At 44.7% G+C, this 27,500-nt stretch overlaps 2 protein-coding genes across 2 annotated transcripts in view; one reads left to right on the top strand and one right to left on the bottom strand.

Annotated features, from left to right (window-relative positions):
• Nucleotides 1–23,401, top strand: part of srcap (Snf2-related CREBBP activator protein) — a gene marked incomplete at its 5' end in the record, with an annotated part of 36,237 nt that extends 12,836 nt beyond the window's left edge. The window contains 20 exons of the mRNA XM_079237226.1: nucleotides 1–109; nucleotides 1,289–1,458; nucleotides 5,365–5,694; nucleotides 6,412–6,598; nucleotides 6,693–6,862; nucleotides 7,348–7,499; nucleotides 8,446–8,655; nucleotides 8,768–8,932; nucleotides 10,396–10,518; nucleotides 11,344–11,667; nucleotides 12,401–12,582; nucleotides 12,660–12,976; nucleotides 13,634–13,836; nucleotides 14,501–14,670; nucleotides 14,786–14,982; nucleotides 15,229–15,343; nucleotides 15,883–16,008; nucleotides 16,559–16,735; nucleotides 16,859–16,942; nucleotides 17,262–23,401. The exon at nucleotides 1–109 is cut by the window's left edge and continues 28 nt beyond it. Of these exons, the coding sequence (XP_079093352.1) occupies nucleotides 1–109; nucleotides 1,289–1,458; nucleotides 5,365–5,694; nucleotides 6,412–6,598; nucleotides 6,693–6,862; nucleotides 7,348–7,499; nucleotides 8,446–8,655; nucleotides 8,768–8,932; nucleotides 10,396–10,518; nucleotides 11,344–11,667; nucleotides 12,401–12,582; nucleotides 12,660–12,976; nucleotides 13,634–13,836; nucleotides 14,501–14,670; nucleotides 14,786–14,982; nucleotides 15,229–15,343; nucleotides 15,883–16,008; nucleotides 16,559–16,735; nucleotides 16,859–16,942; nucleotides 17,262–21,890 (8,140 nt within the window). The 3' untranslated portion in view covers nucleotides 21,891–23,401. The remainder of the gene's footprint in view (nucleotides 110–1,288; nucleotides 1,459–5,364; nucleotides 5,695–6,411; nucleotides 6,599–6,692; nucleotides 6,863–7,347; nucleotides 7,500–8,445; nucleotides 8,656–8,767; nucleotides 8,933–10,395; nucleotides 10,519–11,343; nucleotides 11,668–12,400; nucleotides 12,583–12,659; nucleotides 12,977–13,633; nucleotides 13,837–14,500; nucleotides 14,671–14,785; nucleotides 14,983–15,228; nucleotides 15,344–15,882; nucleotides 16,009–16,558; nucleotides 16,736–16,858; nucleotides 16,943–17,261) is intronic.
• stx4 (syntaxin 4) overlaps nucleotides 22,856–27,500 on the bottom strand; it is a 7,459-nt gene continuing 2,814 nt past the window's right edge. The window contains exons 7-10 of the mRNA XM_079237296.1: nucleotides 26,541–26,614; nucleotides 25,685–25,822; nucleotides 25,477–25,587; nucleotides 22,856–24,732 (exon numbers count right to left, since the gene is read on the bottom strand). Coding sequence (XP_079093422.1) covers nucleotides 24,652–24,732; nucleotides 25,477–25,587; nucleotides 25,685–25,822; nucleotides 26,541–26,614 — 404 coding nt within the window. The 3' untranslated portion in view covers nucleotides 22,856–24,651. The remainder of the gene's footprint in view (nucleotides 24,733–25,476; nucleotides 25,588–25,684; nucleotides 25,823–26,540; nucleotides 26,615–27,500) is intronic.

Genomic DNA, 27,500 nt, shown 5'->3' with positions numbered 1-27,500 from the left:
CCCCACCAGCGTGATGCTGAACTGGGAGATGGAGCTGAAACGCTGGTGTCCCGGGTTTAAGATCCTCACTTACTTTGGCAGCCAAAAGGAGCGAAAGCTAAAGAGACAGGTGAGTTAGTTTATTTTTTTCTTCCAATTTGCTGGTGTTAAATTATGTTTTTCCTGCTTTATGTTCCCAAAGCAACGGATGCAACGTTTCCCTTCACATGCCATACCTGCAAACTTGTCACCTTTCGACGAAATTCGCCGTTTTGAAATGAAAATATGTCATCCACGTGAATCGTGTAGATCCGAAGAGTTTTTGTTTTTGGGAGGGGGGGGTCAACTGGCCGGCGTTTCTGAGATTGGAGTGAGACACGGAAAAAAGCTGAGGTTGTGATCTACGCAATAGATGATCTTTGACGTGTCGAGTCTTAGCCAATCAGCGTTAAGATGTCTACAGCGGCTTAATTTCCCCACCAGTTTTTTAATGGTCAGCTTGCTAACACGTTAGCTAACGTTGTTAGAGAGACAGCGAGTGAGATTCCTGGCAGTGGCGACTCCGTGGCAGCGTGTGGCGTCAGACAGGAGAGCGGCGACTCAGCGGCGACTCAGCGGCACTGGTAGTTCACACCTACCGACACCTGACTACATATAAGGAGAGGACAAGTGGAGATTTTATACAACTTTTATTTTAATAAAAAAAAACAAGTGGCCGAAATTTGTTTCCTCCGTAGGGTGGCCGGGCTCCTGTTTATAGTTAAGGGTTTAAGATATACGTGTATCTATGTGTATCCTCCAGTTAATTATAATCTATGTAGTTATTTGGTTATAATCGCTGTCACACAGAGAGAGGTGTGCATGTTCAGGTTTACCTGGTGGAAACATTATTCCAGTGTTCTAGACTAACAGTGACGTCTCTTCAAAGTAAAGTGGTATAACAGTATGACATAATATGGTCAAAATAAAATAAAAAGGCTGGTACATTATACATATTATTGCATATAAGTGTAATATTATGAAGTTAAATGTAGCATATTTTATTTATATATATATATATATATATATATATATATATATATATATATATATATACACACACACACACACACACACACACTTAAGTATTGACAAAAGAACAAATAAACCCCATAATGATCATAGTTTGTCAGCTTCTCGACGAGTGACGCTGTCCGGCACTGACTCGCCCCCCCCCCCCGTCACCTTTTTTACCTCTTATAGGTTTGCAGGTATGACGTACCTGTGATGGATGTAAAAGCACGATTTTGAACAATTTTTCCCCCCTCAGGGCTGGACGAAGCCGAACGCTTTCCACGTGTGTATCACCTCCTACAAGTTGGTGCTGCAGGATCACCAGGCGTTCCGGCGGAAGTCTTGGCGGTACCTGATTCTGGACGAGGCGCAAAACATCAAGAACTTCAAGTCCCAGCGCTGGCAGAGCCTGCTGAACTTCAACAGGTCGGTAGAGGTCGGCCAGGAAGAATCAGACCTCGTCTGGTGTCCGAGGGTTGTTGCTTCAGGCTGGAAGGAGCTGTGCGGAGTCATCGCAGATCAAATACTTGGTGTACTTTGAGAATTGTTCTCCATCCATCTTGGAATCCAAATCTCCAATTGTGGCTTTATTAAAAGTGGAGTGGAGTTGGTTAATCAGATAGTTTGTGTTTTGATCCGTGAGAAGCGTCTGTCAGATTTGATCGTTTCAAGTCCAAAAGTCAGTTTCTTGGAAATCTAAAAACACTTTCAAGTACAATATGGACTTCAGACTTCTCTGATTTCACGAGGAAAAATATTCATTGTTGACGCTCAATATTTGCTGCATTTCTTTCAGTTTTAGAATCGTAGACATCTGACTGGGCATCGATAACACTCTTTGATATTTTACTAATATTTTGTTTAATTTCATGACTACGAGAACATTAACCAGGGTTTTATTTTTTAAATGCAAAGCAAAACGACAGACGCGTGACATCACGTTTGTGTTTGAAACACGCAGAGAGAAGATCTCTCTAGGTGTGCAGATGCTGGACGAAGCTTAACTTTGGTTTTCATGGCAGGCTGGTTTGGAATATTACGTAATATTGTTTGCTGTAATTGAAGCAAGAAGAAGGAGGAGGAGAGGACATGTTGGGCAAGAAAACAGCTTTGATGCAAATGTTCCTGTATTTTCTAGATCATCCTTTGTAGTCTGGCAAACATATGTCCATTTATTCCCAAAAGCAAAGCACCCAGATATTATTATGCTGGTCATAGACCCCTGCAGCAAAGCGCACTTCATAGTATTGCTCGGGCTTAATAATCATATTCCCACAAAAACTTTGGCGCGTATCTCCTCTCACAGCGTTGTCAGCACATGCGTAAAAAATACATCAAAACGTGCGGCCTGATCGGGAATCGTGTGCTATGACTTTTCTAAGAGATTCGACCGCCATTTTCCCGAAAAGTGCGAAAAACGGCGAGAAATTGTCCCATTCACTTGACTGGGGTTTAGGACTGAAGAGAGCGAAAAAACATACATCTTTGTGCCCACAGTGACTCGCCATAATTTATAGAAATGATTTAAAGTTTAAAACGTTGACAAAAGTCTGGAGTGTATTTGCCCAATTGGGCATTTTTTGATAGCTAGCACAGTTTTCATGCAATTATTGTTCAAGTTTAGGAAAATGTGGGAACCATTTCAGAGTTTACAATGGGTGTGTATGGGGCATGTTAGAGCTGCACGAGGAGCTGTGTCCTAACGAACCTTTTTGTTTTTGTATTTTGCCATTCACTCCACAATATTGACTTTTGAGGCATAATTTATATATGAAAACGTTGGAAATATTGTGCCGGTGGTACACATGCGTCGTGGAATCCAACAAATTTATACTGTTTTGTCAGCAAGCCTGAAAGCGACATGAAGACCGGCCAACTGCTCCATCAACCTCCATGTTAAATCAGACCACAATTTTCTCTCTTGACGGAAACGTGAGCACTTTACAAAATGAATTTACGCTCTCATTTATAAATCCTTACAAATATTTAAGTACACGGAAACGTTCTCAGAAGTCTTGTGCTTCTCATGATTGCGTTATTTTTGCAATGGGATCCACGGTTGTCTGTCAAATACAATAGTTTGAAAGGTTGTTTTCTCATTAAATCCACAGTCCAGTCTCCTGCTCTGTGACAGTGTCACAGCTGCTACCAATTAGCCAATCAATCAAGCTGCCACCATGGCAACCGGTGACATGTGGGACACTGGGCTTTTATGTCTACCTGTCTGTCTCTCTGTCTTCCCTTTTTAACATAAAAGCCCCATGATTTAAGTGTATCTTAACATAAAGCTAAAATGAGGATTATTGTATTAAATAGAAAATAAATAGACAATTGTACGTGCACTCAGACTCTTGACTTTTGATCATATTTATGAAAAGAATTAATATATATTTATATATTTTTTTCTTTTTAAAGTCAAGGAGTTATTGATTCTTTAGAGATCAAGGACAATAGGGGCTGGTATTCATATGTAATCACGTGATATGTTGCAGCAAAGTGCTGTCCTATTCATATTTACACCATCAAGCCCTCACAGCTAATGTTGGCATATATATATATATATATATATATATATATATATATATATATATATATATATATATATATATATATATATATATATATATATATATATATATATATATATATATATATATATATATATAAAAATAATGTACCTCAATAACACATCTCACTACCGGTAATGTATATATATTGCGACGTCTTACGGCAGTAGTAGCCACACTTTCAAAATTTATTGTGAAATTTTCTAGTTATTATTATTATTATTGCTCACTGTGTGACATAATAACCAAATATACTGAGATGATCATGACTCCAGCATTCTGTTTGCAAAGCAGGGCTGTAGGCGGACAATCTGAATAGGTGTTATAAGCAAGCGCTAGGTACCAAGTAGCTCTTTACAAACTAGTAATGCGGATTTAGAATATATATCCGTATAAATCTGTTTTGTCTCTCTGGGGCTTCAGAGCACATTGAAGGATTCCTCTCCGTCTCCTCTGTGAGCGACTGCTTGTCACAAAGAGTCAGCGTTCATCTGGCTGCAGAGGACACGCCATCGTTCAGTATGAACCATGTTCCACTGTGACCGCGTCCACTGTTTACCCTCAGCGGCGTGTGCGTGTGCGCTAGCCAGCTAGTCTCACAAATAGACATGTTTTTTCCCTCACCAGAGAGGCTGTAATTGGACCAAGTTGCCATCATTTGGCCGGTGGCCCATTCCAGCTGGTGGGCATTTTTCACTGAGACACGAAGCTTCAGCGTGCAGCTTCTGCACACGCTGCTTCAATACACGCTGCTTTTAGTCGCAGACGATCTTCAGGCATACACAGAGATGAAGGAGCACTTCGCTCAAACCTCTAACTCAAGGGTGTTGTAGTCCTGTGAGATGTAGGGACTACAAACATGGAGGCTAGGGGATTAGAACCAGGAGACACATTTGTAAATTACAAACAATTTAAATACACTGCTGCTTCACTCACTTCTGTTTCTGCTGCTTCTGCTGCTGCTGCTGCTTCTGCTGCAGCTGCTGCTGCTTCTTCTTCTCCTACTGCTGCTGCTGCTTCTTTTGCTTCTACTGCTGCTGCTTCTTCTGCTGCTGCTTCTTTTGCTTCTACTGCTGCTGCTTCTTCTGCTGCTGCTTCTTTTGCTTCTACTGCTGCTGCTGCTGCTGCTTCTTTTGCTTCTACTGCTGCTGCTACTACTTCTGCTGCTGCTGCTGCTGCTGCTTCTTCTTCTGCTGCTGCTTCTTTTGCTTCTACTGCTGCTGCTACTACTTCTTCTTCTACTGCTGCTGCTGCTGCTGCTTCTTCTTCTACTGCTGCTGCTTATTTTGCTTCTACTGCTGCTGCTACTACTTCTTCTACTGCTGCTGCTGCTGCTGCTTCTGCTTCTGCTGCTGTTGCTGCTTCTTCTTATTTTGTTTCTGCTACTTTTTCTTCTACTGCTGCTTATTCTTCTTCTGCAGCTGCTGCTTCTTCTGCTGCATCTTTTCCTTATTATTTAGTGTTTAGTGGTGGTTGGCATTGCCGCCACCAAGGGGACTGGTGTCGCTTACTGTTTCCACTGTGGAAAACCGTTTGAAAATGTTTCCACCGGCCCAACCCTACCAGTAACTCCATGACGCTTTCATGGTTTCCCGGCCTCTAACTAGTGGTTTGGTGCAGTCCCACTTTCAGCAGCAGCAGAGTCTTATGAACCCGGTGGCAGCTAGCCTGCTCAGCAGAGTTGGAGAGATCAAAATAAAAGGAAGAGGGAATAAGAATACAATGACTACTCTATATATTTAAATATGTATTCTCCCTCTTTCAGCCACCGGCGACTGCTGCTGACAGGAACCCCTCTCCAGAACAGCCTGATGGAGCTGTGGTCTCTGATGCACTTCCTCATGCCCCACGTCTTCCAGTCCCACCGCGAGTTCAAAGAGTGGTTCTCCAACCCGCTGACCGGGATGATCGAGGGCAGTCAGGAGTACAACGAGGGTCTGGTCAAGAGGCTGCACAAGGTGCTGAGGCCCTTCCTGCTGCGGAGGATTAAGATCGACGTGGAGAAGCAGATGCCCAAGAAATACGAGCACGTGGTGCGCTGCCGCCTCTCCAAGAGGCAGCGCTTCCTCTACGACGACTTCATGGCTCAGGCCTCGTAAGTCGAACAGGGAAATTCAGAGATGATCGCACAAACATTTACACCAGGCCTGCAATAAATCAACCAACATGAAGGTTAAAAAGGCTTTTAGAGAAATGTTTATTCTTTGTGATCATTATAAAGTTTAGTAGTTAGTTTGTAGAACTGCTCTGAAGCTTCAAAGTACATTCAAGACGTTAACATTCAAATTTATAAATCAACATTTTAATTCTAAAGCAGCATTTTGTTAATTCTTTTGCATGTCCATCCATTGTTAAAACTTGATATTTGCAGATAAAGATTAAGCTAAACTAATATTATTAGTAATACTCTATTTGTAGAGCGTAGGATGCATGTAATAAATTCACAATACATTTTTTTTATCTAACTAAATATTCTGCTTCCATCCATATTTGTTGGCGTTTAGCCTCACATGTATCAATGGGGTGGTCTAGCAGCCATCTAACTGCTCCATAAATTACATTTCTACAACCACAATACGCTAATTATTATTATTTTCTTAATGACAACAGACATTTGAAGAAACCTCAAATGTAAAACGATTAAAATTAGTTTAGCCCTCGTAGATCGTGGTGCTGTTGAACTATATTGTGTTTTCTCTTTTCAATTAATTTGAAAACAATAGTTTACCTTTTCCCCCCCGTACCTTAATTAAGATTACTCATGTTTCTTATATTTGTACTGATAGCTTTGTCTCTCCGCTCCGCTTCACAGGACCCGGGAGATGCTGGCCAGCGGTCACTTCATGTCTGTGATTAACATCCTTATGCAGCTCCGCAAAGTCTGCAACCACCCGAACCTGTTCGACCCGCGGCCCATCCAGTCTCCCTTCATCACCAAGCCCATCGTCTTCCACACGGCCTCCCTGGTGCAGGACGTCCTGGATGTCTCTCCTCTCAAGGTCAGCAGCAAAGGAAACCACACGTGTATCGAGCGATGACTGACGACTTGGTGTTTTATAATAACGCTCTGTGTGTGTGTGTTTGCGTCCTCAGCGCTGCGACCTCTCCATGTTTGACCTTGTTGGTTTGGAGAGCCGGGTGTCCCGGTACCAAGCAGACGTCTTCCTGCCGCGCCACAAGGTTAGCCGCCAACTCATCCAGGAGATACTGGAGTCCCCCGAACCGCCGCCGAGACCCAGACCGGTCCGCATGAAGGTCAACAGGTACACAGGACGACTACTTTGAAGACTTAAAAAAAAAAAAAAGAAGGAAAACCTGTGGTTAAAAACCGTAGTCACTTTTTTTTTTAACCCCAAAATCTTCTTCCAAAAAATAGCATGAAATGCTTGGTAATCAATCAATCAATCAATCAATCAATCCTTTATTACAGACTCAAGGTCCAGATAATACAAAAGACATGAATAGAATAAAATACATAAAGATTTTAAGTCTTGTTTATTTTTGTTTTGAGGGGGAAACGACTCTGCATTCTGATTTAAAATATCTTATCACAATTTATGCACATTTCAAACACTGACGTTTCAGACATTTGTTTGTATTTATTTGCAGAACAAAGTGAGAATAAAAACTAAGTATCTTGAAACTGCAGTTTCCGATGCAAACCTTCATTTAAGAGCTATATGAGCACGTTGGGGGGGAAAAGCTCAAGTAGGAGTCACAATCTTTTGTTTGCCGTGTCTGTTTTTAGGATGTTCCAGCCGCCTCCTAAAAGTGACAATCGACCGGTTCTACTTATGAACAAGCCGACCTGCTCCGTACCTCCAGCGGCTCAGACCCCCAAACCGGCTCCAGCCGCTGAAGTCTCCTCCACGGCTCAACCGGCTCCTGTAGTCCAACAAGGTGAGTGAAGAAGGAGATCTCATCCAGCAGACGGCGTTTAGGACCATCCGAGGTTTACTGTGGTTAACTGTGGGTGATATACAGAATAAAACCTCTTTCAAAAGTAGTACATCTTAGCAGTGTTTTGTTATCGGTTAATGTGATTTGAAAAGTATAATTTTATGAGCTCATCCACTGCTGATATTAAACACGACAAGTGGTGTAAGTATAATCCAACATGTCCTGTTGCCGAATAACTTATTTTTATGTGAAATCTATTTTTTCTTTTTTTTAAACGGTTTACTGTTTTTGTTTTACGTCTGATTTTATGAGCCTCTTATTGTTAACTCTTAATGCGCCTGTCTTGGTCAAGACTCCCTCGAATATTAAATATCAAACCTAGATAGATATGGGAATATACTGGTAAAAATTAAATAACAAAGAGAATGAATGAATGAATATATACTTTATTAATCTCAATGGGAAATTTGGTGTCGAAGTAGCAGCAATTTACAGCCAAAATATAAAAACGGGGATGGAAGATATCGAAGATATATATATATATATATATATATATATATATATATATATATATATATATATATATATATATATATATATATATATATATATATATATATATAAAATAAAAAAAGCTGGGATGAAAGATGAACAGCAAAAAAAACAGTATTCATCTAGGAATCAAATTAATTTAATAACAAAGAGAAGCAATGTGGTTTCTTGAGGAAAACAAACTTGTAAATTAGCCACTTTAAATCTCAGAAGTTTGTTTTCTTCTTGTAAATTCTGTGTGTGTGTGTGTGTGTGTGTGTGTGTGTGTGTGTGTGTGTGTGTGTGTGTGTGTGTGTGTGTGTGTGTGTGTGTGTGTGTGTGTGTGTGTGTGTGTGAAGCAGCAATACTTAAAAACATTATTGAGTCATTTCAGTCTTTTATTTCTCCTTCTTAGTGGTGTGTACGGTGTCGACCTCCGCGCCTCCGCGCCCGTCCATGCACACCACGGCTCAGATCGCAGTGCGCTCCAGCGGCCCGAGGCCTGTGTTCACCGTGCGGCCGCCGCCGCCTTCCTGCGCCGCCGGCATCCCGGCTCACCCGAGCCCCGGCAGCGTCCTGTCCCAGAGGGTCCTGCTCAGTCCTGACATGCAGGCCCGGCTGCCTTGTGAGTGTTCACCCAGCGTGTCCGCCGCCAAAAAGAGTTGTGTTGTAGCTTGTCGTAAACTGGATGTGATATTGCTTCTGATCCACACCTTCTTTCCGTTCTGCTTCCCCAGCGGGCGAGGTGGTGAGCATCGCCCAGCTCGCCTCTCTGGCCGGGCGGCCCGTGTCGTCGTGTCAGGGCAGCAAACCCGTCACCTTCCAGCTTCAGGGCAACAAGCTGACGCTGTCCGGAGCCCAGATCCACCAAGTCCCTGCAGCGTCGCCACGCCAAGTCCAAGGTGTGTGTGTGTGTGTGTGTGTGTGTGTGTGTGTGTGTGTGTGTGTGTGTGTGTGTGTGTGTGTGTGTGTGTGTGTGTGTGTGTGTGTGTGTGTGTGTGTGTGTGTGTGTGTGTGTGTGTGTGTGTGTGTGTGTGTGTGTGTGTCTTACAGTCATGGAATTTTAAAATGGTTATTTCCAGGCCTGGAAAAGTCTTTGAAAAAAAATGAAATCCCAAAAGTTTTGGAAAAGTCATGTAAATGTGTTATATTCATGTCTTCATGACGTTTACGCTGAGTTTGAAATAATGAATATGCTTTTAAAAGAAAGACGCTCATAAGCAGGCATACATACAGGCATCTATATAAATGTGTATTCTTTTAATCAAACTATTGTCTCTCATTCATTTGTGTCATTTAAGGTTTACTGTATGCTTTGTATTCTCATTGTTAGTTTAAATACTACATTTACTCACTTTTTCATGTTTACACTCAGATTTCACAAGTTTCACATTTTCACATGTTTGGTCATGGAAATTTGGTTTAAAGTCATGGAAATGCATTGGTCAAAATGTGTATGAACCCTGACTGTTAACTGACAGAACAACCCTCTGCCTCAGAGTTTAAATCGCTTGAATTGTGATGGGAAATAATCTGGAATACCTTGAAAATGGCCCTTTTTGTGACCAACGTTTGTTCATTAAGCCTTTTTGTTTTATTTATTCTAATGCGTCACCGTCTCGCAGAAACTGAGGTTTGATCTCATTTAGAAGCGGCGCGTCTGCAGATTAACTTTTTTTTGTTTTTGTCATCTTCGCTGCCATCTTTGACTGAAAGGGAGCCGGAGCGAAATCGACACTAGACAGATATTCATGAAATTTGGTTTGTCATAAACGTGAGAAATTGAACATGATGCTGGTTACTTGTTGGATTTAAGGATCTAATCTAAGACATTAATCTGAACTTCCTCTGGGACATTCAGTCTGATCTGTTAAAAGGCAATGTTTAGAACTTTTGTGTAATTTATATATTTAAGAAGTTGAGACGTTTGGACTTATTTTAATTTTATTTATTACGTTTATTGTTTCCTTATTAATTTGAAGTTCCTGAAAATTAAAAATTGTGTTGGAAAATGAAATGAAAGTCTTTTTTAATTCATTTTGTAATGTATTTATGAACACTGAATTAAAATGTGAACACATGAACAAACGAACAAAATATTAGTGGAAAAGGAGATTGCTCCCGTAACCTCTGTTAAATTAGTTTTAAAGTGGATCACAATATGTCATCTGGACAATCTTTGGCTTCAAACCAGTTTTTTTTAAGTACAAACTAGAGGCAAAAGTCTGTATTATGTTTATTTATAATTTCTTAATGAAGGAATACTTTTGGTTCAGTGGGTATGATGATGTGCTGTAATGTGGATACTGGAGGCTATGGAGATGAATAACCCGTCTCTCTCTCCTCCCTCCCTCCCTCCCTCCAGGTAATGTGATGCACCTGGTGTCCAGCGGGGTGCAGCACCACCTCATCAGCCAGCCGGCCCAGGTGGCGGTCCAGAGCAACACTACGGCTCCTCCCACCAATCGACTGCCTCACACTGCGCAAGGTTTTTAACCCGATAACACAATTATCAAGCAAAGTTATTTAGTCATTGTAAAAGTTACTGCGAGGAACTTCATGGAATTTTAAAATGGTTATTTCCAGGCCTGGAAAAGTCTTTGAAAAAAATGAAATCCCAAAAGTTTTGGAAAAGTCATGTAAATGTGTTATATTCATGTCTTCATGACGTTTACGCTGAGTTTGAAATAATAAATATGCTTTTAAAAGAAAGACGCTCATAAGCAGGCATACATACAGGCATCTATATAAATGTTCATTCTTTTAATCAAACTATTGTCTCATTCATTTGAGTCATTTAAGTTTTACTGTATGCTTTGTATTCTCATTCTTAGTTTAAATACTACATTTACTCACTTTTTCATGTTTACACCCAGATTTCACAAAATGTTTGGTCATGGAAATGTGGTTTAAAGTCATGGAAACCCATTGGTCAGAATGTGTATTAACCCTGATTAAAGCACAGTCCGTACACATTTTGACCAATGGATTTCCATGACTTTAAACCAAATTTCCACGACTTTTCCATGACTTTAAACCAACTTTCCATGACTTTAAACCAACTTTCCATGACTTTAAACCAAATTTCCATGACTTGAAACCAAATTTCCATGACTTTAAATCAAATTTCTATGACTTTAAACCAAATTTCCATGACTTTTAAATGACTTTAAACCAAATTTAAGTCATGGAAATTGGGTTTATAGTCATGGAAAGGTCATGGAAATCCATTGGTCAGAATGTGTATGAACCCTGTAAATAAGTCTATTTGCGGCTCAACATCCGTTCTCACGCGTGTGTCATGTCTCCTCAGCGGCCCCCTCCATGGTGAGCAGCCCCGGCGTGGTGAAGATCGTTGTGCGTCAGACAGCAGGCAAGGACGGCGGTGTGCCGACGCTGGCCGTGGCCCCTTCCCCCCGCGCCGCTCCCCAGACTTGCCCTTCCCTGCACCTTCCCAACACCACCCCCGTCAGAAACACCGCTCCTCTGCAGATCGCCCAGCGCACCCCTGGTCCTGCCACCGCCCACTACACCATAGCTCCTCCAGGAACCGCTAGCCTGACCCCGAACCAGCCCCACCCCCCTCGCCCCGTCCTCAAAGTAGTGCAGCCTCCTCCGGCGAGCGCAGCGCAGCCAGGTGAGAGAACGAGCTCGGGGCTTTTCTTCTCCCTCGGCTATGATTCACGACGCCGCATGACGGGCAGAACTGGGTCAGAACGATGCTGCCGCTAATCTTTAATGCGCCGCTCGAGTTTTTGTATTTTTTAATCTGCTTTAGAGTGCCAGATGTGTCACGAGAGAAGAAACGTGCAGGAAAGCATGAAAAGTATCTCGAGGCCAGTTTGGTATATTTTATAGATTCTGTTTTAAGACTAGTATAAATACTGACCGTGGCTAAATGTGACTGTTTGCCTCCTCCAGTGAGTTCATGTAAATTAAACGAGGAACCTAGATTATATAATTTGAGATATGGCATGAGAGAAAGTACAATTCTACATGTAAACAAGTCTAACAGATATTTACACAAGGGATGAATCCTTGAATTTACAATAACTCCATCAACGTCCTGTTAAAAATAACACAAAGTGGCATCTAGAAGTCTAAAGTCATGTTTCACAGCTTGTTTTATTATAGATTCAATAACTTAATTGTCATCATGCAAGCACTACAAAATTACAGTCTGCCTCAAATTGTATTCACTGTATTTAAAACTTCACACATATTTAAAGACTGTATTATATAATATTCAAAGAGTACATGAGACACAAATGAGATTAGATAATATCGGTGATTTAAAAAAAAAAGCACATAAAACAAAAATGCATCATGGATTGAGGTTTAAAATGCTCTCTTTCCTGTCCTCCCCTAAGCTTCGGTTCTGGTGGCCTCCTCCTCCACTGCGTCCAAGTCTCCGGCGGTGCCGCGTGACGGCGGCGTAGGCAGCAGCAGTCAAACACCGGTAGCAACAAAGTCGAGGCCGAGCACGGGCGCTAAAGCCTTCCCTCCACCCAGGAGAGTCCCTCGGCCGCCTCCCCGCTCTCCTTTCCACACGGTAAGCGCACGGCGAGCCTTTTCTCTCCACTTCACGACACGAATGTGAATCTGACGTCTTACCTTCCCGCTCAACAGAAGTGGCTGGCCGACAGCAACAAGCAGCAGCGCGACAGCCACCTGGACTTCATCATCCGCGCCAACGAGAGCCACTGCGCGGCGAAGCCCATGTACGGCCGGGAGGTTCTGGACTTCCTGACCTTCCTCCCCGGGCCACGGCCCGCGCCGGCCGGCCCGCGCTCCTCCCAGAGGGAGTTGGGTCGCTCGGGCCACAGCAGTGCGCTCTACTCGCAGTGGCACAACAAATACGACTTCTGGTTTCAGAGTCGCGCCGTGAGAGAGGCCATCAACGGCGTCGAGGACAGGCTGGAGCTGCTCAAGGACATTATCGACCGGTAAGATGCCGGATCGGCTTGTTGGCGTTCTGGCGCGACACTTTTCTGGCCTTGGAGTCCTGCGCCTCTACGGAAACGGCACAGTCCTGGCTAGAAGGAGAGAACTCAAACGTGTCTTTTATGCAGAATAACAGTTATAATGCCATAACGCACCAAAAGAAATGCAAGTTGAGTTTCTTTTGATAATTTATTTACAATAATTAGGGAAACATTGGAATCTATATATACAACTTGTTTCGAAGGTCAAGTGTTACCAATGTTGGGGGAGAAATTAAATTGACGTTTCAGGCGATCAATCAATCAATCAATCAATCAATCAATCAATCAATCATGGCTTCCTAGTGCAGAATTTAAACAATTATTTACAGGATTTATAAGTTAGAGCAACGATTTTAAAAGAGACACGTAGAATAAAATATTTTGCATGAAACGTCACAATATTAAGCTTCGTTTTGTCTGCTTTTTCTTACTAACCTTCGTCACACATGATGTGTTCACGGGCCGTCGGAAAGATGATCACTTTGACGACGGTGGTTTTTACAGCTTCTGTCTCCCATAAACCTGCTTTTCAATCCCGCCAGTGGGTTTTGGGATTCAGAGCTTTCACTCGGAGGAAAGATTTGTGACTCGACTGTTATTTTTTGTGCTCGTCTTTAGGTTCACATTTGCGATTCCCCCAGTGGCGGCTCCTCAGATCTCCATGCACAGCTGCCATCCTCCTCCGTCTTTGACCCACAAGCAGGCGGTCTTCTCCTCCCTGCTGTCGACTCAAGTCACTCCGCGTACTCGCTGTCTGCATCGCATCCAGTGCTACATGAGGACCCTGTTCCCGGACCTGAGGCTCATCCAGTATGACTGCGGTAAGGTGTCAGGATGCTTTTTGTGTTTGGAGTTTTAATGCTCTTGTTATCAGGGTCTTAAAGTGATGGCTGCGGGAAAAACTGAGCTGAAAAATTGAAGTTATTATGTTTTTATTTTGGGAGGTGAAGTTCTTGATAATTTCTGTTTTAAATGTTTGTTGTTGTAATACACATGTTGGCCACAAGAGGCCGAAGTGCACCCTGACTTCATGCTATAATGGCACTAAAAACATTCATGTTCTCTTCCAGGAAAGGTTTAATTTCTCCATGCACTAAATAAAAAGGAACATTTAACAAGTACTGTAATATAAAAACTGCCAAAATGTTTCACTAATGAGGAAAAATAAATCTGTCCTTAATTCATAAACACAGGAGAGAAAACCATTAGTCTTAGAAAGACATTTTTTCCTCCTCATTTGTCTCTCAGGGCATCCTTCAGTAGCAGACAATCGTCTAATTATTCTTTATCAATAGTCATAAATTGCCCTCTTAGATCAGGAAAGCCTGCTTTCATCTTTTTAGTTTCATAAAATCACCTAAAAATCAATCGGTTAAAGACCACTCTCCGTAAATTCACCCGCCTGTTAATACATTATCACGTGTTCGGCTTGGTTGTTATCCTCCGTTTGTTTTTCTTAAACGACGTAATCCTCTGCGTTTGCAGGAAAGCTGCAGACGCTCCACACGTTGCTGCGGACGCTGAAGACGGGAGGCCACCGAGTGTTGATCTTCACTCAGATGACGCGAATGCTGGACGTGCTGGAGCAGTTCCTCAACTACCACGGACACATCTACCTCCGCCTGGATGGCAGCACCCGAGTGGAGATGAGACAGGTTAGTGTGACTGTTTCTAAAAAAAAAAAAAAAGAGAGAGAACGACCACTGAGTGAAAATATAATTGTGTTTTGACCTCATGCTTGATCTCTGGTTCTTCTTCCGTCTCCTTCAGTCCCTCATGGAGCGCTTCAACGCAGATCGCCGCATCTTCTGCTTCATTTTGTCGACTCGCAGCGGCGGCGTCGGGGTCAACCTGACGGGCGCCGACACTGTGGTGTTCTACGACAGCGACTGGAACCCCACCATGGACGCCCAGGCACAGGACCGCTGCCACCGTATCGGTCAGACCAGAGACGTCCACATCTACAGGTGACGGGTTAAAAGTGCATTTACGCGAATACAGGAACGAGAAGGAAAAAGCAAAACCTTTTTTTTTGTATATTATTCTTGTCGTCACGCGTGTTGTCTTAAAGCCGCGGTTTCACTTTCATTTTGACGTTTACAAACAGGAAGTGTAACATGTTAACCAGATGGAGAAGTGGTTAGATTCTGTTGTTGTGCGATTGTGATTTCAACAACATATTAATGTATTTTTTCTTTTCTTTTTCTCTTCAGGCTGATCAGCGAGCGAACAGTGGAGGAGAATATTTTGAAGAAAGCCAATCAGAAGAGGTTGCTGGGAGATATGGCTATCGAAGGAGGAAACTTCACCACGGCCTTCTTCAAACAGGTGGGAATTTACAGCGGGCGCACTTTGCACCAATTTATTTTGACCAACAATGGCCTTTGTTTTACCATAATACCCCCATTTATAAAAATGCATTTAGGGTTTATTTAAATTATATATATTTTCATGTAAGGATAACATCTATTTTACCACATCTCATTACCAGCTGCACTTCATGGAAAAGGGCAGATCTTAAAGTGAAATTCCAAATATGTTATTTCTCTCTAGTCTTCCGTCTTGTCACCTGTTCTCCATGTGACGATGAGTCATTGCTTTATAAAGAAATGTTTTTCATGGCAGAATCAAAGGGTTTGCCCTCGTCCCCTTTCATTAAATATGTTCAGATCTACATTTTTAGTCATGCCATTTAAAGTACGCCGACGTTGAAACGTTTGTCAAATTAACCCATTGAATGAATGGCAGGATTAGCATAACTTGTTGGGTATATGAACGTCAGGGCATCAAGCCGTTCAAGTGCCGCCTTGTTTTAAGTCCAGAGAATTTTCCTGAGCTGAATGCGCCTCGTTCTCTGTGTTCCTCAGCAAACCATCCGAGACCTGTTTGATATGACTGAAGGGGAGAAGAGGGAGATGGCTTTGGAGCTGTCGGTGCCCCAAGTCGAGGAGGAGGAGACTGGCAACAAACAGAGCACCACCATTCTGGAGCAGGTGAGAAGCATCACGGGAAATTATATAACTAAAAAACAAACAAAAGTGAAGCCAATGCAGAAGTGTCTTTAAGCTGCATTCTCTCTCCTGACCACCAGGGGCCGACTCCTGGTTGTATAGAAGTCTATGCTTCATGTGTTAAAGCTGCATTCTCTCTCACTTTTGGATTACCTCAATACCAAATATGCAAATAAATAAAACTTTTGCTTTACATAGAAAATACCAACAAAAAAACAGTGCAAGTTCTACCTTCCAGCAGTGAAACATGTATTGGATACCTGATTACGTCTTTTTTCTCTTACTGTAAAGGAATCCTTTTTTGTATCCAAATTACGTTGCATGGTTCATGTATTCCATCACTGCCCTAACCTTTGTATGTATTAATATAAAAAAGTAGTAATGTGTAAAAGTTTAGTGCGGATGCTGTATTTTTGGGACCTGCTGAAGTTGAACTACCAAACTCATTAACCTAAACCTCATTGAATACTTTTCCAAAACCTACGTTGGCGTGTGTATAAATGAGCTGACCGTCCTGAACCGACTCTCACAGGCTCTGTGTCGAGCCGAGGACGAGGAGGATATCGTGGCCGCCTCCCAGGCCAAAGCGGAGCAGGTGGCGGAGCTGGCGGAGTTCAACGAGAACATCCCGCTGGATGACGGAGGGGAGCAGGAGGAGGTGGAGGAGCTCTCAAAGGCCGAGCAGGAAATCGCCGCTCTGGTGGAGCAGGTGAATAACATTGCTGATAAAGTAACATCTGTGGCGCATTGTTGTCAGTGAAGATGGGCGAAGATATCTCCATAGAGTTGGTTTATGCTCCGTTAACTCACCACACGCTCTGCCCGTCTCCAGCTCACTCCCATCGAACGCTACGCCATGAACTTCCTGGAAGCCTCGTTGGAAGACGTGTGTAAAGAGGAGCTGAAGCAGGCTGAGGTAACGACACGACCTCTCCTTATTGCTTAGTTTTAAATTAAATAACAGGCAGCTCAGCCTTCTGGAAGGGTTTTGACCTCATGGCTGCAATCAGTGGTTATCTCCATATAGTCTATTATTATTATAATAATAATAGTTGAATTCTTTCCTTCAACTTTGCAAAAAGCTTTGTTTGGATCTGCAGCCATGACTTAAAACAATAAAGGGGTATTTAGCATAACACGTGTTTAGTTACTTTTTCAAATCCTGTATTCCTAAAGAAACAAAACCTAAAGACACGTTTTCAGTTTCCTAAAACAAAATGTCTTTGTGTGTTTAGGAGCAAGTGGAGGCCGCCAGGAAAGGCCTCGACCAGGCCAAGGAGGAGGCCCTAAAGCTCCACGCTTCATCCGATGAGGACGACGACGACTGTTTGTCAGCGCCGGCTTCTGCGGAGCCGAGTCAGCCGGCCCGCCGGGGCCGTAAACCCAAGGACAAGGACAAGGTCGTCACCTCCACGAGGACCAGCGGTCGTCTGCGCGGGGCCTCGCCCGAACCCGAGCCCGAGCCCACGAGAGAAGTGCCTGAAAGAATCCGCGGTGGTCTGAGAGGACGAGGTACCGCCAAAGACACCGTGTCTCCCACCCCGTCCCACACAGACCTCCAGAAAACCTCATCATCAACCAAGCTGCAAGATTCCACCAAATCTTCTCCTGTCATAGACCCCCAGACCATCAAAACCAGGACTCTGCCAAACCGCTCCCATCCCAGTCCAGTGCTTTCCCCTCCGACAACCTCTCCCTCCGGAGGGAAGCAGCAGTGTGTTGGGGAGCCTGACGGCAAGACCCCCAAAGCCTGCAGAGAGGACAAAGAGGGGGAAAACGAGAAGAAGGTGTCTGAGTCGCCGCTGGAATCCAGCTGCCCGGTGGACAATCCTGCAAAAGATGACGACATCGTCAAAGACCACAGCGCCATGTCGCCGCCCTCCACCTCCCGGTCGCCTCGTAAGCGCCAGTCGGCGGACGGTGAAGTCCTGCGGGGCTTGGTCGAAGACTGCCCCTCGGCCAAAGTCCTGCGGAAGCTTCCGGGGAGGCTGGTCACTGTGGTGGAGGAGAAGGAGCCGAGAAAGAGGAGGAGGCGAGGAAGCGGCACCGGAGGCGGAGCTTCTTCGGAGGAGGCCCCTGTGGAGGAGAACCCTGCCGGAGTTGGCGGCGAAACCAACAAAGACAACACATCGCCGAGCCCCGACGGCAAACCCAAAGGGGCCGTTGCCAAATCTCCTCAGGACCAGGACGCTACTCCTAGTCCGGCTGTGCACCCACCGCCGCCGCCTGTCAGAAGTTATCTTCCGTATTCTCCACCCCATCATTCTCCGGACATGCCCGTGCTGAGAAATCTTCCCGTGCGGCGCAGGTTGGAAACTGAATCCCGTTTGGCTGCTCAGCTGGGAGAGCAACAGCATCATCTGGGCCGAGGGAGGGGATGGAACCAGTCCAGAAAAACGGACACGCCGCCAGGCAAAGACACCACAGGGTCCAATTCTCTTGTGGCACCTTTGAAAAGAAAGCGGGGCCGGCCCCCGAAGACACCCCCTCGGCTAGCTACACCTGACAACACAGTGGCCCCTTCCCCGCAGTCTACCTCGCCAAGCGAGGAAGGGAACCCCCCTCTCTCCCCAAAACGTAAGCGGGGTCGTCCTCGAAAAGACTCCACAACCACGCCAGAGACCGTCAGTGAAGGACAGAACTTTAAAAATGAGACCTCCACTGCCGGTGTATCTGATGTTTCAAAAACTGAAGCTCGCACAGAGCCGACATCTCCGTCTCCAAACAAGTCGGAGACCCCGAAAGCTGCTGTCGTCACTACAAGTCGGGCCTCCCAGTCTACCAAAGCTGAGGAAACGGACACTAAGACTGAGGTTTCAGCCCCGACTCCAAATCCAGCTCAATCCCCCTCAACAGATAAAGCTTCCCCACCAATCGCAGCTTCAGTGCAAGTACCCACTGCACCTGCACCCCTTTCTGTTGTTGCCTCCACATCAGCCCAATGCGGGAGTTCTGCTCCAGCCACAGCTCCAAGTCCAAACACAGCATTAACCAAGGTGTCCTGTCCTGTTTCTACGTCTCCCGCTATTATCCCAGCCACTGCTACTCCAACTCAAACAGCTCCGTTGCCACTTGCCAGCACCGTTGCATCAACTCCCACCGGTGTACAACCGGCACTTGTGGTTTCCACTGCTTCTACAGCTCCAGTAGAACCAAAACCTTCAGTTTCTACAACTGGGAAGGCAACAGGACCACATGATGCCACACCAGCTGCCGCCACTCCATCAACCACGTCATCTTCTGCCGTGGTCGTCAACGCAGTTCCAGCATCGCCCCCCGCCCCAACGATTACTACTAGCGTATTATCAAACGCAGTCAGCGTTGCACCAGCAGTCACCACTACAGTGAAATTGGTCACAACTAAAGCAGCTGCTGTGAAGGATTTACCAAAAGCCTCCGCTGTGTCTTCTCCGACACCTACTCCAGCTATCGTTACCTCTGTTCCGGCTGTCACCCAGAAGCTTTGCCCCGCAGCTTCACCGACCTCAACGTCTTGCCCCACTGCGGCAGTGGCCGTAAAAACAGCCCCAGCTAGTTCAACTGACTCCAGCACCGTCCGCACTGCAAGTCCAACCCTGTCTGCTTCTACAACACCATCAGAAGCAACGGTCTCATTATCTGCTGCAAGTACAGTTGCATCTTCTCCAAACCAAGCAAGGACTAATGTGACAACCACCAAAGCAGTCGCAACCTCACCAACACCAACAATCTCACCAACACCAACAGCTCAAGCGGCCACACATGAACAGGAACCGGCTGTTCCGGTGGCCGCCGAGTCCTCGGCGCAACCTTACGCTGTCCCGACCCCAACCTGCAGTCCTTCCCCAACTACGACGTCTGCCAGTGTAACTGCCACAGCCACAGCCGAGACGGTTACAGTAACTACATCTTCCCAGGCAGAGAAAGTCCAAGAGACGATCCCTGCAGCAGCAGCCCCTTCCAAAGAACACACGACTACCCCTCCGACGACTGCAGAAAAGACTGTCGAGATCCCACCTCCCGAGACAACTTCTACACCAGCTCCATTACCGACAGTCGCCACAACTACGTCGTCCCCAGAAAAATCCACTGCAGTTGCGACCACTACCACAGCCGCCCCTGTGTCAGTAGCAGCTACCACAGCCGCCCCAACCAAAGCCGTTTCTCCGGTTTCCACCACACAAGTGTCTGCAGAAATTCCCCTGCAAGTGCAAAGCTCTGCGCCCGGTGACGTGTCCACACCAGCCCCGACAGAGGCTCTTCCACAGATGCCTACATCTGCTTCTTCCTGTGTTTCACCTGACAAACAAACTTTAGAGCAAACACAGACGGTATCTGCATCGAAAGGTGAACTGGACATGGGGACAGAAATGGAAGTAGACGCCGTGGAGGATGGCGCGAGGACTAGCAAGGAGGACGACGACGACGACAAGGAGGACACGTCTAAGTCTCTGCCTAAAAGAAGAAAGGTGGAGAGTCCATCGGCGACAAAAGACCTTGAGTCGGGAAGGGAGGGAGCAAGCGGAGAAGCACCGCTTGCAGAAGAAGCCAAGCAACAGGAGGTGGAGAAAGCTACCGAAGAGCAGACGTCTCCAGTCCAGAAAAGGCCTCTTAGTCGCCAGAGTAGCCAGGAGTCCACTCGCTCCTCCTCGTCGTCCTCTGGGTGCTCCACCTCGACCCTCACTCGCCATGCTCACCACAAGAGGACGTACGAGAACCGACTCCCTGTCAAGAAGAGGCGAATGGACGTCACCTCAGAAACGGGCAAGGAGGAGAAGAACGACGCAGGCGGGGAGAAGGGAGAGGAAGGCTGCGACGAGGAGCTCACCGCCTCCGCCTCCTCTCGGGGGAGGTGCTCCAGGTCTTCCTCCTCCTCTTCCTCGGACTCCGACCACGGCGAGAGTAGGAAGGAGCACCGCTTGACTCGCTCGGCAAAGCGCGGGCTGCAAGATCAGGAGAGGGAAAAGGGCAACGGCCGGCAAGGAAAGAAGTCCTCGCGCGGCTCCGGCAGAAATGCATCAAACAACACCAACGCATCCACGGGCGGAGAGTCGGGCAGCGATACGTCGTCTGTTCGAAGGAAGTCTGCAGGAGTTCGGCCTTCGCAAGACGGTAAAGCTCAGACAAACAGCGCGCCCTCGTTGCCGCCAGAGCCAGAAGTTCTGGGAAAGAGGTGCTCGGCACTCAACGCGGCAGCCAAGCTCCTAGCGATGAAAGGCCGGGTGGATACCCCCGGCCACACCCCTCGAAGGGACTCTGCTGCCAAGGCCTCTGACAAGAACCAAAAGCCTAAAGGCAAAACTGTACCAGCCTCCCCTCCGAGTAACTCTGTAACTGTTACCAATAATAAAAGCAGTGGCAGCAAACCCTCGACGGCCAATCCGACGAGCCGCTCGGCCTCCCGCTCCACCAGACAGTGTCCCGGCTCGCTGGTCCCAGCCATGGATTTGGAGCACAAGAGGTGTCGAGGGGAGGAAAAGGACCGAGGGAGTAGGAAGTCGTCGGGGGTGAAGGAGGGCGAGGCTGAAGCGCCGCCGTCGTCGTCGTCCCGGGGCCACAGCGCCTGCAGCAGCATAAGCAGCGACGGCAGCAGGAGCCGCAGCAGCAGCAGCAGCAACAGCAGCCAACGCACCCACAGCATCAGCTCGCAGAACACCGAGCACAGCGAGCGGGGCCGCAGCCGGTCGGAGAGCCGGCAGCACCGGGTGAGCCGGCGGGACAGGAGGTCGCAGAAGCTCTCGCAGGAGGCAACCAGCGGCTCGGGGACGGAGGGGACGCCGGACCGGGTGCTGCGGAGCGTCGCTGCGCTGGCGGCCGTGCAGGCCAGGTCGCCGGCCGCCAGCACGCGCTCCTCTTCCGGGCAACATCGACACAGCAAGACATGATCCGAGTGCCAAAAGCGGTTTAAAAAAAAACAAAACAAACAAACGACAAGACAAAAGCAAAATGGAAGAAGCGCGAGTGCCGTCACAGAGCGCCTTACGAGAGCGTGTCCTGACCTCCGAGGTTGCTGCTTTGTGTGCACTCTTAACGAACGCAAGGGGGACGGAGTGGACCGGGACCGGACCGCCGGCCTCTTGGAGCCCTCCCCCTTTCCGACTGGAGCTGGTCCTCCCACCAGCTCGGCCACTGTCACGCCGGGGGAAGGCTCAGGGACGTCGGGTAAAAAAAAAATATATTAAATTTAAAAAAACTTGGCACGTCCGTAAAGAGACGGAGAGTCGGCACAGTGGATAAATTCACCACTGGGACTTTTAGGGGGACGAAGGTGCAAAGGAGAAGTTGTTAGTTCACATTATGTACTGTAATCATTAAAGACTGGAACACTTGGCTCTTCTGTGTTTAAAGTGGGATTATACAGCGCCCTCTATTGGGCTCATAAACGAAAAGTCATCTGTGTGACATTAAAAACGTATGAGTGACCAGTTGTATTGTAAGTTGGAGGTTTTAGAGCGTTCGGTTTTTGAAAAAAAAAAATTGTCAGCTGTCCTGACTATTGTTCCTTTGTAGTCAGTCGATAAGTTATGCATATTTTATTATTTCTCCAAGGGTATTAGGAGACCAGATCTGTCGATGTGATCTTTGCTGGAGCTCGTCTTTGCTTGCCCCTCCCCCGCCCGTTTCTTTTAGTCATGTCAGTTCAGTTTCTGTTCATTGGATTACTTTTTAAATCCAGCCTTGCATTTCTCATTTGCACATCTGATATTGTGGCCCTCTGCGTTTGAGTACATTGTGGTGTAGTTAATATGGTTTTTACATCAACTTCAGTCGATTAAATGGTTCCTGGTACCTCACGATGCATCTCTACGGTTTGAAAATGTATTAATTGAAGTTGCAAATTGTCTTGAACATCTTTGACCACAGACCCGGAGCAGCAAAAAGCTCTTCTTTTTTTTTTGTCCTAATCTTCCCAAAAGCAGTTAGTCACACGGTCCACTTTGTCTTGTATTTATATCGAAAGGGCAAGTAAATGTTGAAATTTAAGAGTGCCTCTTTGGCCAAATGGGTTTGAACCTCAGATTGCCTTTTGAAGCACCTGAAGCCGGGTGTTGAGCTTCTCTAGTTACTAAAAAAAAGAAAGCAGAAACCCCAGAGAACATCGAGAAAAGCACCCTGTGCATCAGTGCTACCAAATTAATGTTTATTTTTCACCTGTTTTTTTTGTCACTATCACTTCATGTAATAATAAAAAAAAAAAAAAGAATATGTGAATAAAATGGCTGGTACAGTTCCAGATTAGACTTGTCGAAGCTGATATTTGGGGCGGGTAGTTTATGGTGGTCTTATTTTTCATTTGTCTCTTCATTTGTTGCATTCCTTTTGATCCCTTGTAATTCCACATTGTTTTACTTGAAAAATTAAGACGATTACAGTTGAATAAAAAGACCAAAAATTAGTTGACATTTATTTTTTCATTGTGTTGACATTTTTTTAATAGTGATGGAAAAAAAAAAAAATACTGTAGGTGAAAACTTCTCAAAAGGTTCGTGTAACAGTTAAACGTGATACACAACTGATGATGATGCAAGACAGAGAATAATGAAACAAGCCGGTATTTTATTTTAAAAAACAGATCTAAATTAAAATGAAATGCTCCATCGACCTTTAAAACAAAACGTTTTTGGTTTATTTTTCTTTCCAGATTTGTCGCATCGTCTCCGTAAATGTGCTCCCGGGTTGGTAAACGTCACTGCTGAATTAAACTTAAATAACTAAACGAGCAAGATGGATTTGAAAAAAATAAAATAAGTTGTAACTTGAGACTAAACTTGTGGGACTAAAGCTGTAACACAGCTGCGTGAATTAAACTAATTAATGTCACTCATCCCTTTGACGGTTTTTAGTGTACAACATCACGGGAAGGAGAGAAGGCACCGTTTTAGGATAAAAATAAAGGTTTCATGATGTGTGGCTGCAGCAGCTCACACAAGTGTTTTTAAATCATAAATACAAACATGGAACATACGAGTGGGCCTTGAACTGCAGGGCTGAGACGCCGTGGTGAAATAAAAGAGGGGCTGGATGATTTCAAACAAAGAAAAGAATATTTACATTTGTTCCATGTAGGCAGTTTGAAACATCGTTCAAGTTTTACAACAACAAAAATGCACAAAGAATGTCTTGATCACTAGCAATATAAGGTTATGTACAATTATATTAGTCTATTTGCCTATAAAAAGAAAAAGCTACTCTTAAAATAGTTATTTGCGCTTCTAATTCATCAGAAACGTCAACGTAACAAGAATCAGCGCACAGTTTCCTGAGGACAGTATGATCGGGTTGCAATACTGCATTGTGCTTTGCTCAAGGCCGCTTGGTTCCTCTTTATTTGAATTTTTTAAAGGAGGGGAAGAGCGTTGTAAGTGTTGTTTTGCAGATGAGAATCTGACTGGGAGGGAGGAGGGTCATAAACCAGCAGCACTACCTCTCGAAAGGAAGTTGAAATGCAGGCGAGATTGTAGTCATTCGTGAGTAAAAAGCACATTTCTTCTTTAAAACAAACAAAAAAGGAGACGGACATGAAAAGCAGAGGGAATGAGAGCAATGATAGATTCACCCGTACGTCCAGTGGGATGAAATTATTTACATGAAAGTGGATTTTTTTTCTTCTTCTTCAGACAAGTCTACAGCTCCCACTGCCCGGCGTTAGGGGAGGAAGGCGGTGACCAACGAGATGACGAGGATGAGGAGGAGGATGGCCAAACAGATCGCTATCCAGAACTTTTTCTGCATCGGAAGTGAGACGCAAAAAAAAGATTAATTAACGAACGAGAATAAATAATCGGGTGCAACTTTGAAGGCATCATGAAATAGTACCCAACATTTTAGGGAGGGCCTGGAGAACGTTTATTCACAAATATTAAAAGGAATACTTCACCCACAAAATGTATACTTGTGTATTGATTACTCTCCAATGAATAGAGGAGAAAAAAGGAGTTAAAAACATCCGTTTTATAGCGTTTATTCATCCAGTCATCCGCTCACTACTTCACAAACAATCATGCATCTTTCACTAAAACCTTATTTAACGCTTGATGTTTTTTTTGTGAGTAATCGATACACAAATGGTCATTTTGTGGGTGAGGTATCCCTTTAAGGCAGTGGTTCTCCAACTTTGTCACACCCCACTTTGGAGGAAGAAAAATGTTCACGCCCCCAAAAAAAGTAACAAAATGGTCCATGCTGAATTTTTATTGAAATCACTTGTTGTGACTCCATCTGTGCTTTTTCAATTAATAGAATAAAGAAAATTGCTCCATCAGACAAAAACAAACATGCAATCACTTTGTTAGAACAATGCAAAGAAAGTTCTGTCTGTGTGTTAAGAAAGGATTATAAAACCACCTGTAATACATCCACGCCCCACTAGAGGGGCGCACCCCACAGTTTGAGAACCGCTGCTTTAAGAGAAGAAAGACCATGTGGTTTAAAGGGCCGGTACGCCCACTGAAGTCAGCCTTTAACTGGTACCTTGCGAGCTTTCTGCTGATACGTGACGGCCGTCTTCGTGTCCTCCTTCGCCTTCTCCACGTAGTTGGACGACTGTTTGATGTTGTTTTCGATCTGGTTCACCATCTCGCCCTGCAGGGGGCGGAGGGGAGACGCACAAACGGGTCAGCATCGGGACGCTCTTTCTAAAACAACCCCGCCGACCACAACCTCCCATGAGCTGCTTCACCTGCGCCTCCACCTCCATGGCCAGGTACTGGAACATCTCGTGCAGGTCTCTGATGCTCTGCTCCAGCTTCAGGATCTCGTCGTGCCGGGACTCGATCTCATTCAGAGCCTGCTTCGTGGCCTGGGCGTCGATCAGGATCTGAACAGCGGATTATTGATTATAAATCAATAGACGAACAGGTGCGTGGGTTCATCTACGACCAGTGGTGGAAGAAGTACTCTTTTACTTCATGAAAAGTACCCAGAAAAATACTCAACTTGTGATTATTGAATAAATACATAAACATCTGTTCATACTGATGCTTCAGCATTTTGCCGCTGTAGCTGCTTTAGTCCAGTGGTTCCCAACATCGGGATCGGGGCCCTCTGGGTCGTTTTTAATTCAGCTTTATTTAAGATTCAAATTTTTTTGGGAGGGAACACTGGGCCAAGATAGTCTGACATTATAAAAAGGTGAGAAAACTCAAATAAAACAGTTTAGTAAAAATCCCTCCGCACTTGCGTTGAACTGGAGAGCGACAGATTAAACAGTTATGAGTAGAGAGGAAAGTATTGGATACTTTTACATCTTTGAGCCTTTGAAGAATTATTTAAATTAAACCATCGGAGTAGCTGAAGCGTTTTTATAGAAAACATTTCAATCTCCTGAGTAACTAGAGCTGTGAAAAAAAAAGTGCAATATTACCCTCTGACATGTATTGGAGTAAAAAGAATGGGGAAAACTACAAGTGCCTTAATGTTGTACTCAAAAGTACAGCGCTGGAGTAAAAAAGTACTCTCTTTGAGGGGGAAAACAACGAAAACAACAACAAAACACCTGCAATTGTCGACGTGTTCTGCTTCAGCAGGAAACTCACGTTCTGGGTGAACACGTCCGTCTGGCCGCTCTCCAGCATAGAGTCCAGCTGCTCGTCCGTCACGTTGTTCCCCGCTGGAGGAGAAGAGCAGAGGTCAGAGGTTTGGGGGCAGAACGTTTATTTTGTTGTTGCGAGACGCCGAAAATTAAAATATTCAAAACTCGTCTCCCTGGAAGGAGACGAGCTCTCTTCAGTCTCCTGTGACACCGGAACGTGGAGCCGATTAAGAGACAAAGATTACGAGTACGGAGGCAAATTAACATGTTTTTTTTGTTTTTTCATCACTAATCATTTCATCATTAATTGGGCAATTTTGTTCTTGATTAATCTTTCGGTCTTTAAAACATCAGGTAAATAAACCGACGAGCAAAGTAAAAAAAAGTCTCTTAATTGAACCATGAAATATTTGTTATTTTGGCCTGAAAAATGACTTAAACGATTAATCAATTATCTAAATAAATGGCAATTAACTAATCAAACAATTAATCAATAATCGACAAATCGTTAGAGCTCAACTCTCATAAGACTTTGCTTTGATTCTTATGTAGCATTCATTCATATTTAAACATTTAATTAACACATAATGTAGTCGTTTACTAGCATATTTGTCAACAACTAAACCTCCTCCGGATAACAGGAAATTAATCTATTACTCAATAAGTCTTCAAAGGAGAAGTTATAATAAGAACTACGTTATTAACCATTTATTAAATCTTCACATGACTCATGAACGATAAACACAGTGGTTTAGAAGTGAAGCGCGTGCAGCACGAAGTGGCAGAAAGTAAAGTGACAGAAAGTAAAGTGAAAGTAAAGGGGATTAATAAAGTATATATCTATCTATCTATCTATCTATCTATCTATCTATCTATCTATCTATCTATCTAAAGTGACAGAAAGTAAAGTGAAAGTAAAGTGGCAGAAAGTAAAGTGAAAGTAAAAGTAAAGTGGCAGAAAGTG

The sequence above is a fragment of the Taurulus bubalis genome, assembly GCF_910589615.1.
Source record: "Taurulus bubalis genome assembly, chromosome: 2".
Lineage (NCBI taxonomy): Eukaryota > Metazoa > Chordata > Actinopteri > Perciformes > Cottidae > Taurulus > Taurulus bubalis.
This window is presented reverse-complemented; position numbering and strand designations above follow the sequence as displayed.